Source organism: Pseudorca crassidens, chromosome 7 (assembly GCF_039906515.1).
Source record: "Pseudorca crassidens isolate mPseCra1 chromosome 7, mPseCra1.hap1, whole genome shotgun sequence".
NCBI classification, from domain to species: domain Eukaryota; kingdom Metazoa; phylum Chordata; class Mammalia; order Artiodactyla; family Delphinidae; genus Pseudorca; species Pseudorca crassidens.
This window is the reverse complement of record NC_090302.1, coordinates 42,059,311-42,083,046: the sequence shown is the minus strand read 5'-3', so window position 1 is coordinate 42,083,046 and position 23,736 is coordinate 42,059,311. Positions and strand designations below refer to the sequence as shown.

Genomic DNA, 23,736 nt, shown 5'->3' with positions numbered 1-23,736 from the left:
AATTTATACCCCTTATGTTTTCCAGTGTGGTAAAATTAAAACAGCCAATATTAATCACATGCATATTAGGAGGACTATAATTATTTTGATACTTATGAGAATTTATAGAATGTAGATATAATAAATGAATTTAAAGAGATATTAATATTAACCGACATTATTGTTTGGATTTCATAAAAAGTTCATTATTTTGAAAATATTTCCTGGTTGATGATTACTTCTAATACTTTGCAATTGAAATTTGGGGTGCACTTTGATGATAATTTTAGTAGTGGTGCTTTTGAGGGATGATTTTTTTTTTTTAATGCAGAATTACCTTTTGCGCTATAAGAAACAAAATTTCTTCCCAGTTCCAACCTTCCCATTGTTCCCTTCTTCTTTCTTAGAAATTCTTACCTAAATTTTTGATTCAGGTAATATCTTGTTTCTCTCAATGATAACAAAAACTTGAAATATGTATTATCCTTATAAAAGACTTCTACAGACAAGTTTATTGACCTAGATGGAACATTTTAGAAAAACATTTTCTAAATGCTTACTGTAATGTGTATTTAATTTTCCAAATGATAGTTAACCCATAGATAGTTAGCCCATAAAATCTAAAATGATAGATTTTACAACTAAGCCTATAATTTTGTTACCAAATGTAATAAAAAGCTTTTAAAACCCTTTAACAATCAATGGAATAAGTTTCACATTTCTCCTGAATATATAAATGTGGTGTAATTCACTTCTACTGATAACGTTTGTATTGTTTCTAAGAGACCTTAACTTTTTATTTTCTGGAACATATTATCTTTAGTCACAAATAGTCTTTTTTTGTTGTTGATAAGAATGAATAGCAGGAGCAGCATTTGTGAAACCAAATCTAATATGAAACTGACTCTTTCTTGTGAGTAAATTTGAATTTTGAAACAGTAAAACAATAAGGTTTAATATAAAGCAAAATAAATTTTTTATGTTTATGATCTGCCAATTTCCCAAAAAAAGTTTTGTGGTGACTTTAGTTATATACCAGATACATTAAAAATCACCAATGGACAACAACACATCTTTTATTTAGGTGCCATCTGAAAGTTTTAAAAATTTGTTGACTTAATATCACTGAACTGTCCACTTTAAAATGGTTAAAATGATAAATTTTCTGTTTTGTGTATTTTACCACAGTTTTTAAAAAACATGTTGTTTGAAGATTTTTAGGTTTTATAAAGGTATTGTATTAGCATAAGAATGAAAAATTTAAAAGACCACCTCTAGTCTCATTATCCTATCAAGCAATATTTACATTTTTATTTTCTCTTCCTGTTGTCTATAAACATAATTCCACATAGCTTAAATATAATTTGCCATTCTTATCTTTTCATATTAAATTTAAATTTTATGATTCATAGTTATACTTTTTAACGTTGTATTCACAAGTTTTCATTGAGTTGGTCAATTTTTTAAATTGGTGAAAAATTGGAAATAACCTAAAATAAACTATTGTAAACATCTTCATAAGTACAGCCTTTTTTTTTTCTACTTAAAGGTGTATGTTTTTGATTCTCCATTAATCAACTTGCTTGGACAATAGTGTATTAAATAGAAGTTGTTAAGAGTGTTTATTAAATCAAAAAAAAGCTTATGATTTGTCTGCCAGTTATTTCAAGACAGTGATATTTTAATAATCAAATAGTACATACAAAGAAGATTTGTGATATCACTAATTACATATTATTATTAAAAATTTATATCATATGTAAAGCATTCTTAAAACAGCTAAGTTGACTTTTGCTATAATATTAGAAATAAAAATATATATAAATAAAACATGTATATGTAAAACATATTAGGAATTCTATAATATTAGTACCTGGTGGTATATAATAGGGCATCATGGAATGAGAATAAAACAATTAAATTTTTTTTTATTTACCATGATTAAACAAAGTGGAAATGTAACTGAAGTATACGAGCTCATTGAGCTATTTTAAGAGTAATTTTATTTCTTGGGCTTTTTTTTGTATTTGCCTCAGTTATTTGGAGACATAGAGGTAAGCCAAATCAATGACTGGGTATATAGTTAGATCCCGGTGAGTATAGGGGTGAAATAATGGTGTGAATTGTGTCACATTTATATTGTAATTATGTATGCCTAAAAAAAGATGGGAACTTTTATTAGAAATTTTTTTTAGCTCCTAACAAGAAAAGTGTAATTTTAAAAAATTTTATTACAAATGTATTTTCATTAGTTTCTGAAAGTAAAGGAAGGGTATACACATACAAACCACATGCATATAAACATTTTTTTTTTGAGGGTAATTAAGTTAGACAAAATAGAATAGCACAAAATGAACTGAGCTCCTATATATTTTTAAGAGACATGTAAGTCACACAGGATCATGTGGTGATTATCAATAAGCTACACTCTATGAAATATTTGTCCTATATTACCACATGCACTCTATTTTGCACTCCATCCTAATGCTGCTAAAATATAGTAGAAAACAGCAGCATAGCACAGGGAGATCAGCTCGGTGCTTTGCAATGACCTAGAGGGGTGGGATAGGGAGGGTGGGAGGGAGGCTCAAGAGGGAGGGGATATGGGGACATGTGTATGCATATGGCTGATTCACTTTGTTGTGCAACAGAAACTAACACAGAATTGTGAAGCAGTTATACTCCGATAAAGATCTATTAAAATAAATAAATAAAATAACATAAAATATAGTAGATTTGAAGGATAAATATAACCATTTTAACCTATGATGTTTGTTTTCAGTAAATACAAATTAAATATTTAAATGTGAATTTTAATATATGGCTTGTTCTAAATAAAATATTAACACGTAAGTCTGGTTTTTGCTACCAAATATTTCATATAAAGATACTTGACTCTCTACTACTGAAATATAGGATGTCTCCACATTTCACTCTTTTATCCAGTGGGTTTCATTTGTTTTTTGTGTGTTTTCTATATGAAATCAAATGAGCAGTGAATGTTGACAGGCTTATAGGAGGGTAACGTTGACTCACCTACCACTTGTAGTCTTATAACTTTTATTGTTTTTACATAGAAAAATTCATCTTAAATTGAAATTTTGGTCTAATTCTAAAGATTCTGTTTGTCAGAAGTCATGGGTGTGTATCTGTGTTTCTCTATCCTGGAGATTCAGAAATGCCAAAGGTGTTCTAAGAGTCAATAAACTTGAGTGTTTCTGCATGATACATAAAATGTATCATTCTTTGGGATTTTTTAAAAATTTATTTTTGCATTTCTGCACATCTCAGTACTTTTGTTTTAGTTAAAATAACTTGTTACTGTAGAGAACTTATATTTTTTAAAAATGCTGGCTTATGTAAAACCTTTTTACAAAAAGATCCTCTTTTTAATGGCCTTGGCACCATTGTCAAGTGCCTGTTTGATTCCTTTCAAAGTGTACACGTGTGACAGTTGCTCTGTAGACCTTTGGTGCATCTTGATTCCTTCTTATCATGCTTTGTCAAACATAGGCTTGGCCACAAAGAAACCTGTAAGTAATGGAAGGAAACACTCTGCTGGTAAAGAATGTTATGCTCCTGAACCTCTACCACCTGGTGTGTCTGGTTTCCTGCCATGGCGTACTGCAGAACGTGCAAAAAGGAACAGGTAACGTGCTTGCATTCCCTGTCTTTTTCAGTCATTCAGAATTCTTTGTTTTGGAACTTCTATTATGTGGGCAGTCTCTGGTGCTTTCTATAGAGCAAAAAAGATAACTCACACATGGCTTCGGCCTAATGAGCCCTCTAAGGAAGAAAAACAAAAAATAATTGGGAGTTTCAGCTTGTTTCTCAAGTGTCACAACAGAGGTAACCCGTGGGCATCACGAGGAGACTAAAATTATCTCCAATTGTGCAGGTGAGAAAAGTTTCACTAAAGGCAGGTGTAGTTGAGCCAAGCCCTACAGCACAGAAGTAGGAATTTGGATATGTACGAATGGGAAAAAAAACATTTTAGGCATGGGAAATAGTTTAATGCAGAATGGATGAGAAATATGGAGTAGAGGGCTTCCCTGGTGGCGCAGTGGTTGGGAGTCCGCCTGCCGATGCAGGAGACACGGGTTCGTGCCCCGGTCCGGGAAGATCCCACATGCCGCGGAGCGGCTGGGCCCATGAGCCATGGCCACTGAGCCTGCACGTCCGGAGCCTGTGCTCCGCGACGGGAGAGGCCACAGCAGTGAGAGGCCCGCGTACCGCAAAAAAAAAAAAAGAAAGAAATATGGAGCAGATCTATTCTAAACCAACTGGCTTAACTCAGTAAATCAGCTTTAGTGAGTCAAACTAGCTTTAGCTGATTACTTATCCAGGGGATAGCTGTTCATAGTAATTTTTGTCATAGAACTGTAAATAAAATTGTTGAACTATAGCTTCAGGCTTGTTAAGTGAAATAGATGGCTCTAGATTATTTTCAAGTGACTTACCTGGTAGTATTCACGAAATTGGAGGTTAACAATTGCTTAAGAAAACAAAGAGAATTGATTTTAAATAGTACTTGAAGTAGTTACTGTGTAAAATATCTGTTCAGTTGCTCATGTTAAATGGATGTTTATAATCCCCATTGGACAACCGACTACTTTTTTGCAAATGGTAATGTGAATTGCTGTTGCATAAACTATAGTGTTGAATCCCCAGTCTTTGCCCTTGAGTTTAACAACCCTGTGGTTTCCTATCTTCTTTCTGAGACACTTCATGTCAGGTCCATCCTTGTCACATGGAGTGGTAAATTAGAGAATGATTAATATCACCAGTTAAAGAAGTGAGCCTGAAATCTCAACCATCCTGAACATAGGAACTGAAGGGGCCTCTCAGCAGTTCAGAGAGTTATTACCAAGCCAGTCGGCTGAATTCTGCTCAGTTTTCTCCATAGCAGAGCCCTCCAGGTCCTTCTTTTGAGCTTATTTTCATACACAATTCTGTATGGATACTGTACATAATACTAAATAGTTGTATTAACTGGGTTTAACTGGTGATTATTTACATCAAGATATAACTTCATTTTGTTGATATCTTTTTAGGGGTTTTCCATGCATCAAAGCTCGTGATGTATGTAATCGGTTGCAGGTATGTAGCTATCATATTTATAATATATAGGGGGTTGAACTGGGAAAGGGGGATGGTCATTCTTTTTGCTTTTTAAACTGACAGAGCCTTACAAGAAGCATTTCCCTCTCTGAAATAAATCGATTTAAAACTTGTCTGGTCGCTCTCCCAATGCCACTGTGTAGTTGTGTGGATTTGGCACACAACTGGCAGCCTTGCGGTTATGTCTGTAAACAAGGAAGCCTGTTCTCTGGTCCACAAATCAGCTGTTACCCAGTGAAACGAACTTGACTGCCATTTCTGACCCCTCACATGGAGCTGTCATACTCAAGAATGTTCATATGTTTTCAAGAAATGTTGTTTGTGGGCTATATGTACAAATTCCTGATCTTAAAGCCAATATAAAGCAACATATACCAAACCTCTGCTCTCTCACCAAGGCCACACACATTCCCTCTCTTTTGGCCTCATGGCAAGCTAATACTGTCAGTATCAGATTCTCCTTCCCAGTGGTCTTGGGAGACTGCATAGTTGCTCTGTGAAAGGCAACACTGCTGAGACTGAGAGAAGAGCACCTTGGGTGTCAGTCCTGCCCTTGCATGCCCAGAGGGAGGGGTGTGTGCCTCGTTCTACCTTTGGGATTTTCCTGTGCTGCAGGGTTTGCTGCTTGTTGTCAAAATGATGTCCTAGTGACTTGTCTTCTGCGTGGTTATATAATCCCAGTACACTTCTTTATGATCTGTAGACTTTTATGGGGTTGTGACCAGGTCAGGTTTTAAATGTTTGGAAATGTCATATTGAACAACATTGCAATGGCAGTGAAGCTTGACAGGAGAATTGTATTACTATTACACTAGTTTGGGCTTAAGGGTGATGAGAAGATGAAATTTTTGATGGGTCAGTTTTAGTTGTGTATGTGTATGTGATTTATTTTTTAAAATTCTAATGTTTATTATTCACAGCTTAGATATGTTGACTTTCTGATTATTCTTCTGATTCTTTATCAGTCCTCTTACTGATGAATTCTCCTCCGAAAAACTACATTTTCTTCCAGACTGTTTTTGTCTGATGGTAAAGAATAAATTTTTCATTTGCAGTATAAAGTTGATCTGAGAAAAATGTTTACCTTGGCTCTTCACTTGGCTTCTGCGAAAGAAACTTAATAAAATAATATGGGCAATTCCCATTACTAATCCTAACCATGTACAACAGAGGTCTGTACAGTAACATAGCAAAAATAAGTTCCTGTAATTTTACTTAGTCATTGCCTGTTTTAGACTAAGGAGCAGTGAGAGACATTTATAAATAATGATACCTCAGATCACTTTTGTTAAATGTCCTCTAATATTTGGATATTTGGTATCTGCTTGTGTTATCTTTTATACAATCTTGTCTTCTTTCTTCAAGCAGTCAGAATTTCCTGTGACTGTGACAGTAGAGAGTCCTTCCTCCTCAGAAATCGAAGAGGTCGATGATTCCTCAGAAAGTATTCAGGAAGAGCCAGAGAAAATCAATTTGAAACAAGAAGCATTGCAGGTACAAAGTTATCACTTTAAAGCTATAGAGAAGATTATTTTTCAAGTGGAAGCCTGATCGCAACACTGCATAGCTTGTGTGAGGGTTCTGTTTTCCCCTCCCATCTGCATTGTATCCCCTTGAATGGTTCCTTAAGCTTAGACCAAGGTGAATGGTGGACATTTGAACTCTAAGAAATAAAAATCAAAACATGTCATTAGTAATATATTTTTCTTTCCTTAGAACCTTAGGATATTAGGTTTAGGGAGAACCTTAGTGATCATACGATAAAGAAATTAAGTTCTGAATATAGTCAGCTGATTCAGTGCTCTTGTTTTACAGATGAGAAAATTGGCAGTTCTAGTTGAACTCTCTTTTTATAAGAGGAAAATACGATCTCATTTTAAATAAAAGTAAAGTTGAAAAAAGTTTTAAGGTTGATATTCTCCTTTCCTAAAATAAAAAATATCAAGAAGCTACATTATATTACCTAATAAACCTGATATCTAATGTCATTCCATACTTTTGTTTGTATGGACAGAAAAGAAAAATTGATTTTCATAACAAATTTTTGAACCTCAAAAATAATACATTCATTGTATTTCAACTTTAATGCAGAGCTGAAAATTTCTAGTAAATAAGGGAACACCATTTGGGGGGACCTTGTCTTTGTGCTACAAAGTCCATGTTTAATTTTAAAAAATTACTTAATATGATTTTCTTTTCATATGAAACATGAAACTTGACAGGTTTCAGAACTAATTATCCTATTATTGTAGGACTATGGAAATTACTATTTGATTTTCAAAAGAGAAAGTTAGATTTTTATTTTTTTAATTAAAATTAATGATAATATAGAGAAATTTTAAGAAAAGAACTTAGAAAATTATGAAATGTTAGAGTAGGAGTAATCTATAGTTCATGTAGAGTTACCCCCTTTTGTTTTATAAATGAGCACCTAAAATTTGTAGCACGTAAGTGGTTTATTAGTAAGTTGCAGAGTACGACAAGACCCTAGAGCATCTAACCCGCGTTCCTTGTCATTTTAGATGTGTTGTGTTCATTTCCTTCACGAGTAGACAAGGAGATTGTATTTCTAAAAGCAGTTATAGACACTGGGGAAGACTAAGAAGTTTAAACACTGGGACCACAGAATAGCAGATTCAGAATATGCACTGAGAACCCTTTCAGCTCTTGTCTGTTTTGACAATACACTAAAATGATGGTATCAAAGTGTTTAAGTATATAAGCCCACAACAATCAAGAGATTTCAACATAGTTTTGAAAGACGGAAGACAAGTGGAAGAGTGTGAAACTGAAGCAGTAGAACAGAGGAAAACCATCACCTAGAATATGCACACGGACCACCTTCAACTGAGGAGGAATCTGACCCCACCTGCAGAAGCAGCTCCGTGCTCAGATGCGTGTAGGAGAGAGGGTGGAGTTAGTTAAAAGCGTGACTCAAATAGGGGAGCTCATTGAAGGGTTGTGTTTGGAGGAGTGGACTCCCAGCCCCGCCCTCACGCTCCTGAAATGAGATGATTTCATTTTGAAAACAGTGAAACTGGGGAGAACTAAGGCAGCTAGTGTGAGTTTTTACACCCTAGAAAGGAGTGTTTCGGGGGCATGCTATTACAGTTACTCCCAGGTTCTTCCTGCATAAGAAGCCAATCAGTCGTTGACTTCAGGGAGCTTTCTGCGCTCATTCTTAAATAGAAAATAAATATCATTTGCCTGATAGTTGAGTAAAGCTTACAACATGAGAGAGGGGGAAAAAGAGTGAAAGCATATCCTAGTAGGACCAGGGACAATTTAGGGAACAAAATAATTTAAGAAAAGCCCCAATTAGTATTCTGAGAGAGGTTTAAAAAGAGCTAGCAACTATAAAATAAGACTAGGGGGTTAATTAAAAAGAGAATGGTCAGAAAGCAAAAGAGGTCTCTTGGAAATGAAAATATGGTTGCTGAAATAAATTCAGTAGGAATTTAAAAAATTTCTCAGTATATAAAAAAGTAAGACATAATGGAAAATGTGATAGAAATATGTTAGAGAGGCTGCATCTGGGAGATCCAACATGTTACTATTAGAAACTTTAGACCCACAAAAAAAATGGAGGGAAGCTGTCAAAGGGCAAGAAAATTCCCCACAGCTGAAAGTAGACATCAGGCCTCAGATTGAAAATAGCTGCAAGATGAACAAAAATAGACTCATACCTAGACACCCTTCACTGTGAAATTTTAAAATACTGAAAAAATAAAATAGAATAAACTACTGAGAGGATACATCCATTCCAGAGAGAAAAATACTGGTCACCTAAAAAAAAAAGTTAAAATCTGCCTTTATCATAGTTGTCATCAGCACCATGGATCCTGGAAGGCATTAGAAAGATACCTCCAAAGTTTTTCAGGCACATAATTTTCACCCTAAGGTTTTGTATCTAGCCAAACTATCAGTCATAAGTGGAGGCTGAATAAGATATTTTGTACGTAATTTGAAAAATTTACCTCCTGTGCTACACCTTAAGCTATTTATAGAAATAATCCAGCAAAATGAGGGAATAAACCAAGAAGGAAGGTAATAGGGGATTCAGTGCAGAGAGCAGCTAGTTTAGATTTGAGAGGCTTCTATTGAGATTGTGTGATTAAGAGCTTAGAAACACCTTGAGACATATTGTACTTACTAGGTATTAGGCACTGTTGGAAGGGAGGAGGGAGAGGAAGGGGAGAAGGAACTTGAACTCCAGAGAAGGAAAGGCTATACTGACATAAACATGAAGCAAACTAAACTATGGTTGATTTTTAACCTACCATTGGTGAGCAAGAGAAGAATCCACTTAGACTTGACACTATAGATGTCCCCCTTTTCAGTGACACACAGGGGTAATGACCACCTATCTAATTTGTGGTCCAAACCAGAACACTTCAATAGTGTAAGGAGGCGCTCTAATGCTGTAATATCAGGACAACAGGTATAAACTGGAACAGCCCAAGGCAGCTTGGGGTATGTGGTCACCCTACACAAGGGCAGTGACACTGAAACAGTATAGAAGGAGGTATAGTCTATACACAGAGACACAGTACATCTGCAGTGGGCAATATTAATTTAATTGTAATAATGGAAATAACTATCTTGGTTTGCAGCTTTTATTGTCAACTTGCATGTAATAACAAATAACTAACCATAACTATACTTAGTATGTATTAGTATTAACTTGGTATGTACTGAAATGTATTGTGTACTAGTATGTACTTAGTATATATTATGCTCTAAGTGTTTTTGCATATATTAACTCATTTAATCCTCTGAATAGCCTTATGAGGTTGGTGCTAATATCATTCCCACTTTTCAGAAAAGGAAGCTAAGACAGGGAAGGAACTTGCCCAGACTGTACCTAATTTAGGGCCGAATTGAGGCTTTGAGTTTAGGCGCTCTGCCTGTTCTCTTAAACATTACTCCGTACTGACTCTCAAATAATGGAAGACTTAACTGCACATAGAACAGAATATAAATTTCAACTTTGAGAATGTAAAAGCTAGGTTTGGAAGGTAGACAGGAGGTAGAAAAAAGGGAAGATGGTAAGAATGTCCTTGTTTTACAAAGCATGACGTTGAGAGAGTTTATAGTTGATCAACAATGTAGGTTTTTAAGTATATCACTACAAGTCAAAGAGATCATGAACAGTGGAATAACTAATGATGACATAACTTTACTGAGCAGTGTGGACATAGGAAAGAGTGTAAAGGAACTAAACCCTTACTTAGTAAATTAGAAAGTTAACAGATAATGCCTCAAGTTTAGTGAGAAAATAGTTATGTAAGAGTATTACTTGGAAATGGAGAAGAATTCAAAATAATGATAGTTGGGCTTCCCTGGTGGCGCAGTAGTTAAGAATCCACCTGCCAATGCAGGGGACATGGGTTTGAGCCCTCGTCCGGGAAGATCCCACATGCCGCAGAGCAATGAAGCCCGTGCGCCACAACTACGGAGCCTGCGAGCCACACCTACTGAAGCCCGCGCGCCTAGAGCCTGTGCTCCACAACAAGAGAAGCCACCGCAATGAGAAGCCCACGCACCGCAAGGAAGAGTAGCCCCTGCTCGCCGCAACTAGAGAAAGCCTGCAGGCAGCAATGAAGACCCAACACAACCAAAAATAAATAAATAATAATTTAAAAGTTTAAAAATAACAATAGTTGACTTAAACCTCGTAAAAAAAGGAAATCCAAACAGCCAGTAAACACGGAAAAGCGTACGACTTCATTAAGTAATAAGAGAAAAGTGAGTCAAAACTAGTGAAACTACATGCCAATCAGATTGACAAATACATAAATAAAGTGTGGTAGTATCAGGTACTGTAGACCTGGAGTACTATGGGAATCTTCTACCCTGCTTATGCTGGAGTATAAATCAACACAACTACTTTGGAAAGCATTTAGCACTCTCCATCACCTGAAGGTGTATAAATACCCCGTGACCCAGCAGCCCTCACCCCCGCCCTGTATAAATGCACCAGGATAACCGGTACAGCAGGATTCGTGTGCATTATTTGCATTAGCACAAACTGAAAAAAATACAAATGTCCATTAAGAGTCAAAAATTAAATAAGGGCTTCCCTGGTGGCGCAGTGGTTGAGGGTCCGCCTGCCGATGCAGGGGACACGGGTTCGTGCCCTGGTCTGGGAAGATCCCACATGCCGCAGAGCAGCTGGGCCCGTGAGCCATGGCCGCTGAGCCTGCGCGTCCGGAGCCTGTGCTCCGCAACGGGAGAGGCCACAACAGTGAGAGGCCTGCATACTGCAAAAAAAAAAAAAAATTAAATAAATTATGTGTATTCGTACAGTGAGAAAACTATCAAGCAATAAAACTGAATGAACTAGAGCTACAGGCAGCAATGTGGATGAATTTTTTAAACCAATGTTGAGTGAAAGAAATAAGATAGAAAAGACTTCATATACTATGATCCTCTACATAAAGTTAGATGTTGACAAAACTAAACTATTTTGTTAGGGATGCATGCAGGTTAAGGGAAATGATTGTCAAGAAATGAGGATGGTGTTTAACTGGGAAGAGGGAAGGAGCTTGTGATGAGAAAAGGATATGGGGGGTTTTTGAGATGCTGACAAGTATCAATACTTTCATATTTGAGTGGTGGTTATGTAAGGATTCTCTTTTTATTTGTCACATTGACAAGTTTTTTTCTGTGCGCTTCTCAGTACGCATATCGTATTTTACAGTTAAAAACCTGTTTAAAGAATCAGTCGCTTCTTGAGTGCTGGATGTGGGAGTGGGATGAGACCATTTCATTTTAAGCCCTTCACTACTGTTTGCGTTCGCATGTTCATTCATTCAGCATTAATTGAACATATTGTATGTACCAAGCACTCTTCTAATTTTATATGTGTTTTAATTCATGTAATCCTCACGAGAGCTCTGTGATATGGGAGCTTATCTCCATTTTATAGATGAGGAAGTTGAGACCTAGAGTTACAGAACTTGTCCAAGGTTATATAGCTAATGGGTAGGGCCAGGCCCATTTGCCTCAGAGAATCTGAATTTTTTAAATATAATCTAAAAGAGAATTTAATTACTAATTATAAGCAAAAAAATTGTACATTAAAGAAGATGACAAGTTTTCATCTATCCAGTTAGAAAAAAACATACAGTCTATCTTTCACACACATACATCTTGTATTGGCAGGGATTTTCCTTATTAAGCAATTATTTATTGACCGTCTACTTTGTGCTAGGCACAGGTGCTGGGGATAAACACTGAATAAAATACACTCCTTTCTTCAAATAACTTGCACTCTAAGTGAGGAGGTAAGCCAACAGTTATAGTGGAAGTTATATACCAAGTGATACATCACTGATGGCAGTATAAAATCTTAGAAATCTTTTGGAAAGAAGTTTGGAGATAGGTACCTCAGAGCCTTAAAAATGTTCATTTGCTTTGATCTCAAACTCATTTTTATGGATTTATTGCAAGAACGTCATTCTCAATATGGAAAAAGCCTTCATGCATAAAAACGGTTATTTTGTCTTATAATATTGAAAAGTTGGAAAGAATTTAAATGTGTAAAATGGTTAACCAGTAAACCCACTCAGTGGAATATTTTGTAGCCCACAAAAAAAATCAAGGTTATGAATCCCCTTATTATATGAGAAATGATTTATTTCAATGTTAAATGGAAAAAAGTTGAACATAAAATTTAATATACAATATGATGGGAGCTTTGTCCCAGAAAAATCACCCTAGCCGGTGTACAGAAGGGAGGAAGGAGAGCAGATGACAGGAAGGAAAATTATTCCAAAGCCTTATCATTAGTCTTACTTAAGTAATAGAATATCAAGCAATTTTACTTTCTAACTTTTTTGGTTCCATATTTCCATGTAAGGGACATGAATTATGAATACTTTGTAGGAGGAGGGTACACTTTTTCACAAAAATTTAACACTGTGTTCTAATTCCCTCCACTAGAGGGAGAAACTGTTTCATGTAATTGCACTTTGATGTGCTATTTAGAACCAGTCAGGAATTTTTAGTCTACTTTCCTCTGACTGTGGTGAGGTTTTTTTGTTTGTTTGCTTATTTGTTTAGAATTTCTTTGAAATCAGTTTTAGAAGATTTATTAAACCATTATATAAAAGCAGAGGAATTTTGCAATTTTTTTCCCTTTTTCGCCATTGAAAACTTGGCTGGCTTTAGTAATGAAACATTAAAGAATTTGAAGTTATTAGACTGTCAATTTTTAAAATATGTTCTAAATATAAAAATATATGTTCAGGGGCTTCCCTGGTGGCGCAGTGGTTGAGAGTCCGCCTGCCGTTGCAGGGGACACGGGTTCGTGCCCCGGTCTGGGAAGATCCCACATGCCACGGAGCAGCTAGGCCCGTGAGCCATGGCTGCTGAGCCTGCGCTTCCAGAGCCTGTGCTCCACAATGGGAGAGGCCACAGCAGTGAGAGGCCCGCGTACCACAAAAAAAAAAAAAAAAAAAATGTTCATTGAGCAAATTTTTGAAAGCAATGAACAACTTATTGAGGGAAATAAAAGCCACCTCTGCATGTACACACACCTGATCTGCTCTTTTCTCTTAAAAAAGTATGAAAAATACTTTGTCTTATCACTAAATAGTCTTCTACATCAGAGAATTTGATGAAGCTTATGCACCATCTCCCAGGAAAAACGCACAGATATATTTTGAATGTAGAACTCCTGAAGCCCATTCATTAACTCTGGTTGAGACCTGTTGTCATTCTTTTCTTAGTGGCTTCATAGCGCATTCCTTCATACGGTGAGCTGTTTTTGTTTAAACCAATCCCAATTTGGAGGCTCTTAGCTTTCTTCTAGGCTTTGGTTATAAACAATCTTATGACATCATGTTGGTACATAAATCTTTGCCCACATCTTTGATTTCCTTAGGGTATACTTCTGATGTAGGATTGTTGTTAGGTACCAAAAGCCACTCTCCAGAAAGTGATACCAGTTCCTCTCCCAATGATGGCATATAATAGAGTTCCTCATTCTTTAAGTGATTGTTCAAAGCAGTTAAAATGTATAAATATACCGTACTGTTTTCATAAGTATAGGTATTCTGATTGTGTATCGCTGCATAAGAAACCATCCCGAAACAGTGGCCTAAAACAATGACAATCATTTATTTTATTCACGAACCTGGAGGTTGAGTAGAATATTAATTCTTTTACTACACTCCTACTGACTGCAAACAGTACCTATTTTACTAGCTCACAGTTCCATAGGTCAGAAGTCCAGGCACAGCGTGACTGGGTTTCCTGCTCAGATACACACGGGAACATGTGGGTTCCTTCCTGAGAGTGTTAAAGCACGTGAAATTTAAGTGTAAGACATTGAGCCCCAAACGATGGATGTTCACCATAGTTTGTGTGGGTCACAGAGCTGAAATCAAGATGTCAGTCTGGCTGTGTTAGCATCCAGAGGCTCTGGGAAAGAATGCCTCCAAGCTTCTTCGGCTTGTTGGCATAATTCAGATTCTGCAGTTGCAGGACAGAGGTCCCCATTTCCTTGCTGGCTGTCAGTCGGGGGATGGTCTCAGCTCCTAGAGGCCTCTCGCTTGCCTTCCCTGCTGCAACATTGGACTTCTTTAGAGCCAGCAATGGAGCGTCTCCCTCTTGTCCCTTTTGTACTTCAATTCAGGAAGAGTTCAGGTCTTTTTTTTTTTGTGGTATGCGGGCCTCTCACTGTTGTGGCCTCTCCCGTTGCGGAGCACAGGCTCCGGATGCGCAGGCTCAGCGGCCATGGCTCACGGACCTAGCCGCTCCGCGGCATGTGGGATCTTCCCGGACCAGGGCATGAACCCGTGTGCCCTGCATCGGCAGGCGGACTCTCAACCACTGCGCCACCAGGGAAGCCCTCAGGTCCTTTTTATGGGGTGCCTGATTAGATCACATCCACCTAGAATAATCTCCCTATCTTAAAAAATCAACTGATTTTGAACCTTAGTTACATCTGCAAAATCCCTTCACCCCAGCACCTAGATTTAGGGTTTGATTGGATGATTGGAAGGTTTGTGTACTTCAGTAAGTAGGAGTCTTAGGAGCTCTTATAGAATTCTGCCTATTGCAAGCAGTGTCCCCACTTCAAGGACCTGAGTGTCTTAGTTCTTAAAACTCATAAGAGAGTTTATCAGTGTTCATTTTATTTCATTGACCTTGGTGATGGGAAGACTACCACCTCCATGAACAGGAATGGCACCCAGCTTCCTGAGTTCCCAGTGTGGCTCTGCTACTTAGTGGTGTGACCTTGGCTGTTACCCTACTTCTCTGCCTCTGTTTTCCTCATCTGTAAAATAACATGGAGCTAGTGATCATTCTTTCCTCGTAGGGTTTTATTGGTTTTTTTAATATAAATTTATTTTATTTATTTATTTTTGGCTGTGCTGGGTCTTCGTGGCTGCTCGCGGACTTTCTCTAGTTGCGTTGAGCGGGAGCTACTCTTTGTTGCAGTGCACAGGCTTCTCACTGCGGTGTCTTCTCTTGTTGCGGAGCACGGGCTCTAGGCACACGGGCTCAGTAGTTGTGGCACATGGGCTCTAGGACGTAGGCTCAGTAGTCATGGCACACAGGCTTAGTTCCTCCGCGGCATGTGGGATCTTCCCGGACCAGGGCTCGAACCCTTGTTCCCTGCACTGGCAGGTGGATTCTTAACCACTGTACCACCAGGGAAGCCCCCCTTAGGGTTTTGATGATTAGATTATTTAATGCCCAGAGAACTCCAGGAACAGTGCTTGACTGTAAATTGCTTTAAAAGTGATTACTTTTTTAAAAAAATGCTTTTGAATCTGCAATTATGCAATTCAGTTATGTTAAGCATGTTCATTAATAGGACTTCCTACTATAAAGAGATCCACAAATAAAAATAGAATTTTTCTTTCTTGGCCTTAACTTTTTATTTCTGACTTACTATGTTATACGCATATGGCTTTTATGGTGGGCTGCCACAAATTTATGTTGGAAAGAGTGGGATTTAAATAAATCTTTACTATGCTAATTTGATAGATTTTGATAATTCATTTCACTAGCATGGTATGATATTACCAGTAGCAGACTAAAATCTGAGTTCACTTCTGGCTCTGCCCCTAAATCCTGATGAGACCTATAGCTGGAAAGGCTTTTGGATATTATACTACGCATTATCATAATATTTACTCTGTTTGTTTAGGAAAAACTGGAGGAGTGCCTAAAGCAGTTAAAGGAGGAAAGAGTAATAAGACTTAAGGCTGATAAACGAGTCAGTGAGGTAAACAAGTTTCTTCTTACACTTTTGAGAGTGTTTTGGTTTTATTTTGATTAGATTTTAAGCCATATACACATAGTTTGTATGTAATATGTTGTAATATGTATATAAAACTGTAATATGGACTTTTGCATTTACTGGTATTTAATGAGCTATATTCCAGAAAACATATTTTTTAAAATGTGAAAATTTGGTTTTGTGTGTGTGTGTGTGTGTGCTTTTATATGACATTAGCTTATTTTCTGTTCATGGTTCTTTGATTCAAGAAAGCACTTTTTGTGCATATACTGTATATACAGTAACATAAAAGACATGATGAGACTCCTGGCAATGAATTAGGAAAGGGAATCATTTAAATAAATTTAAGATATTGGAAAACTTCTAAGAATGCAATGAAAGATAAAAATATATACTATGATAATTACATTAGGTAATGTACATGAAAGCAGGGCATAATCTAAAAAGTTCTATATAAATATAATTTATCACAGGGTGAGTGTACGGAGGAATTTTTGAAAGTGCATCCATTGGATTGGCAGACACTCATTCAATAAATGTTGAGCACCTGCTTATATAAGGCAAAAGGGGCATCATGAACATAATGGCCTTTCTGAGAAATACTAGAGTTGAGCTTACAGGGGGTTTTAAGTGCATAGATGATGAGCGGAAGGGGAAGAGTGCACGAGGGTGAATATTTTCAAGAAGCCAAAGAAAATATTGGTGATCCTACATTTAATAAATTGGGTTGGGTATGATTTAGGACTTTTAAACGTAAGCATTAGATATTTTGCTCACTAAAGTTAATTCTTAACATTCAGCAGAGTTGTAATATGTTTTGTCCAAATCAGATTCTATATTTCATTTTCTAATTTAAGGGAAACTTAAAGCAGGTAATTTTCTAATGTGGAATGAGTCTTCAGTATGATTTTAACCAGTTAGAAATGTGATCTTTCGTGAAAGATCATTAATAAAACGGTAACTTTGGTTTATTTATGTACCACCTACGTGTTATATAGGAAATTTGTTGGGTGCCTTTGGGTTTTGGTTATTATGTGATGCGGTCTCTGTCTTTACTGGTGGAGAGTTAGGTTAGTTACAAATTAATTACATTTTGAGTGTTTTAGTTTTGTTCCTTGAAACTAGACAAGGCTACTTTTGATGACAATGAGAAAAAATCATGTCAGACATTTTCAGTTTTCTTTTATAGCTGGAACATGAAAACGCCCAGTTAAGAAATATAAATTTCTCTTTGTCTGAAGCCCTTCATGCCCATTCATTGACAAGCATGATCCTGGATGATGAAGGTGTTTTGGGCAGCATTGAGAATTCTTTTCAGAAGTTCCACGCTTTCTTGGATCTCCTTAAAGATGCCGGGTTAGTTCATTTCTCTTCATGGCATTCTTCTCTTTGTGACTCTAATGGTAGTTTGCTGAGGAACTGGAGCAGTTTTCGTCACTTCCATGGGCATATTTTGTGTAATTATAGGTAATATAGTTGACTTTTTAAAATGAGGAATTAAATTTTTTAAGAACTGCAGATAGGGGAGCCTGCTTTGGTAGAGTGGGGAGCCCATTATAGAAGAGTACCTGTAGACAGAGTAATTAGTAGGTATAGTTTTTTGTAAAGACTAAATTGAAGGCAATTTTCATTGAAAATATTTGGGAATGCATAAGAATTTTCCTATCTTTTACTTATTTGCTTGTTTGATAAGTTTAAATTAAAGTTATTTTTGTCTTAGACTAAAAATTAGTATTAATCTGCAGAGAAGATATAGGTTAGTGGTTCTCAACTGGGAGCAATTTTGCTGAAAGAGGGAAGTGGAGATTGATAGTTGATGGAGTGGTGTTTTGTCAGTGAATGAATTGGTGTTGGGAAGGAAGGAACAAACACAACTGGAGGAAAGGTGGTAAAGAGGTGTGGGAATGGAGATGTGACAGGCAGTGGACGAGGTGCGTGGTAGATGTTGAAGCTGCTAGTGAGACAGTGTTTAAAATGGAGCGGTAATAGGTAAGGAGATGGGATGTCCTAGAGGATGAATCTGGAAAGGGCTGAGAATTTGGGGGAGAGAGAGGTTTGTAGTCAGGGGTAGGATGTTGACTTTTAAGATTTTAGAAGTATTTCATGATTGTAGGTCCGGGGAAATCTAAACTGCTCTTACGTGATTATAATAACCTTTGTCTTTTCTCCTTTCCTCCTCTGGTCCAGGCTTGGGCAGCTGGCCACAATGGCTGGTATAGATCAGTCAGATTTTCATTTACTAGGTCGTCCCCAGATGAATTCTACTGTTAGTAGTCCACCTAAAGAAGAAAAGAAGGCACTTGAAGAAGAAAAATCAGAATCAAAACAGGGTGCCCCAGGACAAATGCAAAATATCCAAGTAAGTGGACAGAATAGCACTTAATGATTCTAAGAGTGACAAGCAAAAAGGAAATAACCAGGTCAGGGAGAAAACAATAATGATCAGTCTCTAATAGTTCACATGCTCGGGAACTAGAAGACTCTGGAGTCCTTTCCAAATCTGAGATTAGTAAATATGTGCCCATTTCATGACACTGTATTGTTGTAAATAAGGAGACTGGAAGTTCTTTAGAAAATTTATGAGTTAAAGCAAACTATTTTTAATGAAGAAAGAAAACATTAGAGAACATATTCCAAATTTTAAATTGTATAAATGTCTATTCTATTCATATTTTATCTAGGTTTCTATTTGTATGCAGTCAGCTTACAATGAAGGAACACTAATGAAGGTACACGTACTGATATAGATAATTTTTAAAATAAGTAATCCAGACATACCTAATAGGTAACATATTATAGTGACTCCCCTGGTCATGGGAATGGGAGGGGAAACCTGTCACCTCTTCCTCCAGCCTCACTTGGAGCCCCCTTCTCCCACCTCAGCCAATCTCAGACTGGTCTTGGGAACTGAAAGCTTGAGAACACAGTCTGGTCACAAACTATATACTGTTTACATGTGCCTGGAGGATAGAAAAGAAATTAATTTACTTACAGAGTAGGGTTTATTTTTAGTGAGGGAAAGGAAATGGGTAATAACTACCCCAGTCACCAAAGTCTGAAAATATAGCGGACATAGCCTTGGCTATAGCTAGGTTAAGTTGAGAATCACTTGGCAAGATACAATTAGAAAGAAACTGGCTCTGAAATCTTCTGAATAATCATTTGACTGTCTTAATAATAATATCGCACAGTAACATTGAAGTTTTGAACTCTTCTTTTTAATGGTTGGCTTTGTTCATCACTGAATTTTTGTCTTGTCTTTTGTTTTTCCTTCCAGTTTCAGAAAATTACAGGTGATACTAGGATTCCTTTGTCTCTCGACTCCTTCCAGGTCCCAGTCTCTACTCAGGAGGCCTTAGAAACTTCCAAAGATAACCTGGGGTTCCCAGTCACAGAGCAGCGGCAGGAGTCTTTTGAAGATTTCATTGCTAGAACATGTCCTCCTTCAGCAGATGTCATTTCTGGAACTGGAAGTCAAAGAAAAGAAGAGGAGTTATCTAGAAATAGCAGGTCTTCTTCAGAGAAAATGACCAAAGCAGGTGAATATACCAAAAAATACTCTGCTAAGAAACAACCTGGGAAGGACCTGCATTCCTCCTCCAACTCACCTGTAAAGCAGAAAAACAAAGAAATTGGGCAAAATAATTCTTTGGTTAATAAAGCAATTAAAAGTGAGTCTTCGAAAAAACACATTTCTGTTAAGAAAGAGAGTAGAATAGTGACTGTTTCATCAAAGACAACTAAAAGTAAATGCAGTCTACTAGAACATTCTGAAAGTGATACTCTTGGATCTGATTGTCAATTTCCAGAAAGCATCCATACTCTATCACGCCTAACATAGGTCTAAATCTTTTAAAATTATGTTTTTGCCTTCAAATTTTAATAAATTACTTATGTTTTTAGTATAGCATATGGTATTTTAAAATACTTGACTGGAAGCCATTAGAGAAAGATTTATCTCTACTTTTTTATTATAATGAAAGTTTGGGTGTATTTTTCCTTGTGACAGTTTGCACCATTCTTCAGCTAGTGTTTACTGAGGGCTTCATATGTACAGTAATTTTCTGGGTGCTATTGCTTTCAGCAGTGAACAAAAAAAAGCCTTTACTCTCCTGGAACTAACACTCTGATGGGAGAAAACATAAACAACAAAGCAGGGTAAGGGGTAAAAAGAGATGGGAATAATAAATGGAATAGTTTTACCATTTGGTTAACTGTCAAGCTATTATAAATCGTATGGCCAGAAGCCATTGACATATTTTAATTCACAATAACCAGAGAGCATCAAACAATTTACCAAGGCACTTAACTGGGTTTATGGATTACAGCAACGCTCTGAGGTAGGGAACTGTTACCATCCCCATTTACAGATGAGGAGTCTGAGGAGACATTATGTGAGTTGCCCAGAATTACACAGCTGTAAGTGGGAAGCTGGGATGTGACCAGAACCCATGCTCTTTTTTTTTTAATGTATGGGCTTTATTATGTTTCATTTGTTTCTGCTTTATTATGTTTCATTTGTTTCTGATTTATGTGATTTTTTTTAAAGATTTTTTTTGATGTTGACCATTTCTAAAGTCTTTATTGAATTTGTTACAGTATTGCTTCTGTTTTATGTTTTGGTTTTTTGGCCACACGGCATGTGGGATCTTAGCTCCCCGACCAGGGATCGAACCCTCACCCCCTGCGTTGGAAGGCGAAGTCTTAACCACTGGACCACCAGGGAAGTCCCCCTTATGTGATTATTTTTATGACAATTTTTTAAAATTTTATTTTTTATTGACGTATAGTTGAATTACAGTGTTGTGTTAATTACTGCTGTACAGGAAAGTGACTCAGTTATACATTTATATACATTCTTTTTCATATTCTTTTCCATTACGGTTTATCACAGGATATTAAATATAGTTCCCTGTGCTATACAGTAGGGCCTTTTTGGTTTTTTTTAAATACATCCACTTTTTTTTAATAAATGTATTTATTTATTTTTCATTTTTGGCTGCATTGGGTCTTCGTTGTTGCGTGTGGGCTTTCTCTAGTTGCAGTGAGCGGGGGCTACTCTTCGTTGCAGTGCACAGGCTTCTCATTGCCGTGGCTTCTATTGTTGTGGAGCACGGGCTCTAGGTGCATGGACTTCAGTAGTTGTGGCACGCGGGCTTCAGTAGTGACTCACGGGCTCTAGAGCACAGTCTCTGTAGTTGTGGCACACGGGCTTAGTTGCTCTGTGGCATGTGGGGTCTTCCTGGGCCAGGGCTCGAACCTGTGTCCCCTGTATTGGCAGGCGTATTCTTAACCACCGCACCACCAGGGAAGTCCCATGTAGGACCTTTTTGTTTATCCATCCTGTATATACACCAGTTTGCATGTGCTAATCCCAAACTCCCAATCCAACCCTCTCCCACCCCCTCCCCCTTGGCAACCACCAGTCTATTCTCTATGTCCCTGGTTCTGTTTCTGTTTCACAGATAGGCAGAACCCAGGCTCTTAATTACTTTGTTACCCTGTTTCCTTGTTAAGAGAGGAAGGGTTTAAGGAAGGCACCGAGAGAGAAGCCAGTGAGCACTAGAAGTGCAAAACAGTGGGGCTGTCAGAAAGCACACCTGTCTCCTTCCCCCATCGTGAGCAGAATTTTTAAACGGCAGAGTATGTAAGAATATGTGATGACACATCTCTGGATTAAATTATGTCTCCCTGGTAAACATGCACAGATAAGTCTTTAGTTCAGCCAGACTGAAAGGTGAGATCAGAGAAAAGCTGGAGTGTCAGATTTCTTCTAGAAGGTCCTGCCTGATTGTTACTAAGAGGGCTACTACAGTTTAGTTCATTAGTCATGTATTGAGTGTTAGAGGAGTGAAACAATGAGCAAGATGCACTTTAGCAGTGGAGTGAGAGGGGAAGACGCACAGCAGATGTCTCATCCTGCACGTGACATGCTATGATGGGCATATTCAGGACGTTTGGTCAGTGTTTGTGGAAGAAGAGGGGGAGCTGTGAGGCAAAGAAAAGTCATCGAAAGAGGCAGTCCCTAAGCTAAGTCTTAAAGGACTCGTGAAAAACTGGTGAGTCAGCCGGTGAAGGGCAAGGACACTCAAGGCAGAGAGGACAGCGGAAGTCCAGAGCCGTGAGTGTGTGAGGGGTGTGTTACGGAGCCACAGGCACAGGCTCTGGAGGATCAGTGCAGTGTCCCCAGGCAGTGGCAAGTACCCCTAAAGGAGGCAGCAAGGAGGAGAGCGGGTCTTAACCACCCATGTGCGTGGAGCTGGTTTCCTCAGAAAGTAGCTAAGAATGGAAAGGACAAGTTCAGGTGGCATTTTAGACTACTGACGTCAGTATGGATGAGGAATTTGAAGAAGCCTGGAGATAATTATGCCCCACTCTTCTGAGGAGCAGTGTTTTCTGTTTTCAAGTGGGACTTTCACGCTGCCACCTCCTCTCCTGTCCCTACTGAAAGGTTTATAGGCCGGCAGAAGGGAGAACCTGGCTTAAGTAAAGTTAATCAGGTTTCTTTACTGTACAGCTTCTCGGGGCTGCTGTAGGCTAGTGTTCATTCTGGATCGTCACAGCAGGCGCATGGTACACAGGCATCCTCAAATATATTTGATTGTAGAGTCCTTTTTTAATAGAAGTGTCTAACAACTGGTTCCACCAAACAGCAATTTGGTAACTTCTAGACCAGGTAATAGCAAGAAGAAAGGGGTCTGAAATAAGGTATAGATGAAGGGAGGAAATAAGTTCTAATTGTATTTAGAAAATTACAAGCAAGACTTGGTCTTGGGAAGTAAGGAAGAAGTAGGAGGCGGAGGCTGGACCCCCATCTGTGTGACTAAGGTTGGGTGGTGGTATCATTGAGTTTGGAAATAGGGAATAAAGAACTGAATTGGGGAAAAGACTTTACTTCTGGACATGTTGAATTTTAAAGCACCTGTAGAATTCAGGAGATAAACTGGTAGATAACTGGATATGCATGTGAAGACATGGAAAGATAAAAATTTGAATGTCATCAGCACATATAAGCAGTCATTAAAATCATGAACATGGATGAGATTTCAGAGAATTGTGGGTACTGTCAAAGTTTAGGTAATAAGCAGAGAAAGAATTCTGGGAAGGAGAGAGGTGATAGAGTTTCAAGAAGGAGGAAGTAGATGACAGTGTCATACTTCAGAGACTGTAAGTGTCCATTGGATTTGGGCAGTTAGGTCCCCAGTGACCTTAGAGCAGTTCAGTGAAGTGGTGGACAAGAAAGCCAGATTGCAATAAATTGAGGGTGTAGGGCGGCCAGGCAGGGCTAGTGAAGACAGTGGGAATAGGCTACTCTGAAGGAGTTTGGATGAAAAGAGAAAATAATTAGCAAAAAAGAATTTTTTAGAATGAAAAGG

The 23,736-nt window shown here is 37.7% G+C and overlaps 1 protein-coding gene across 10 annotated transcripts in view; it reads left to right on the top strand.

Annotated features, from left to right (window-relative positions):
• The window catches only part of CEP78 (centrosomal protein 78), a 49,802-nt gene that overhangs the window by 11,649 nt on the left and 14,417 nt on the right, over positions 1–23,736 (top strand). For 2 of the 10 annotated variants that reach the window (XR_010944986.1, XM_067744116.1), the window contains exons 9-17: positions 2,016–2,033; positions 3,493–3,628; positions 5,034–5,079; positions 6,466–6,594; positions 16,268–16,345; positions 17,550–17,716; positions 18,548–18,719; positions 19,042–19,089; positions 19,638–19,899. Coding sequence is in view for 9 of the 10 variants with exons in the window: in XM_067744116.1 (XP_067600217.1) it covers positions 2,016–2,033; positions 3,493–3,628; positions 5,034–5,079; positions 6,466–6,594; positions 16,268–16,345; positions 17,550–17,716; positions 18,548–18,719; positions 19,042–19,089; positions 19,638–19,899 (1,056 nt within the window). In the remaining variant the exon portion in view is untranslated. Of the gene's footprint in view, positions 1–2,015; positions 2,034–3,492; positions 3,629–5,033; positions 5,080–6,465; positions 6,595–16,267; positions 16,346–17,549; positions 17,717–18,547; positions 18,720–19,041; positions 19,090–19,637; positions 21,353–23,736 lie in introns of those variants that run through there. The other 8 variants (XM_067744108.1, XM_067744117.1, XM_067744109.1 and 5 more) reach the window with 7 other exon arrangements.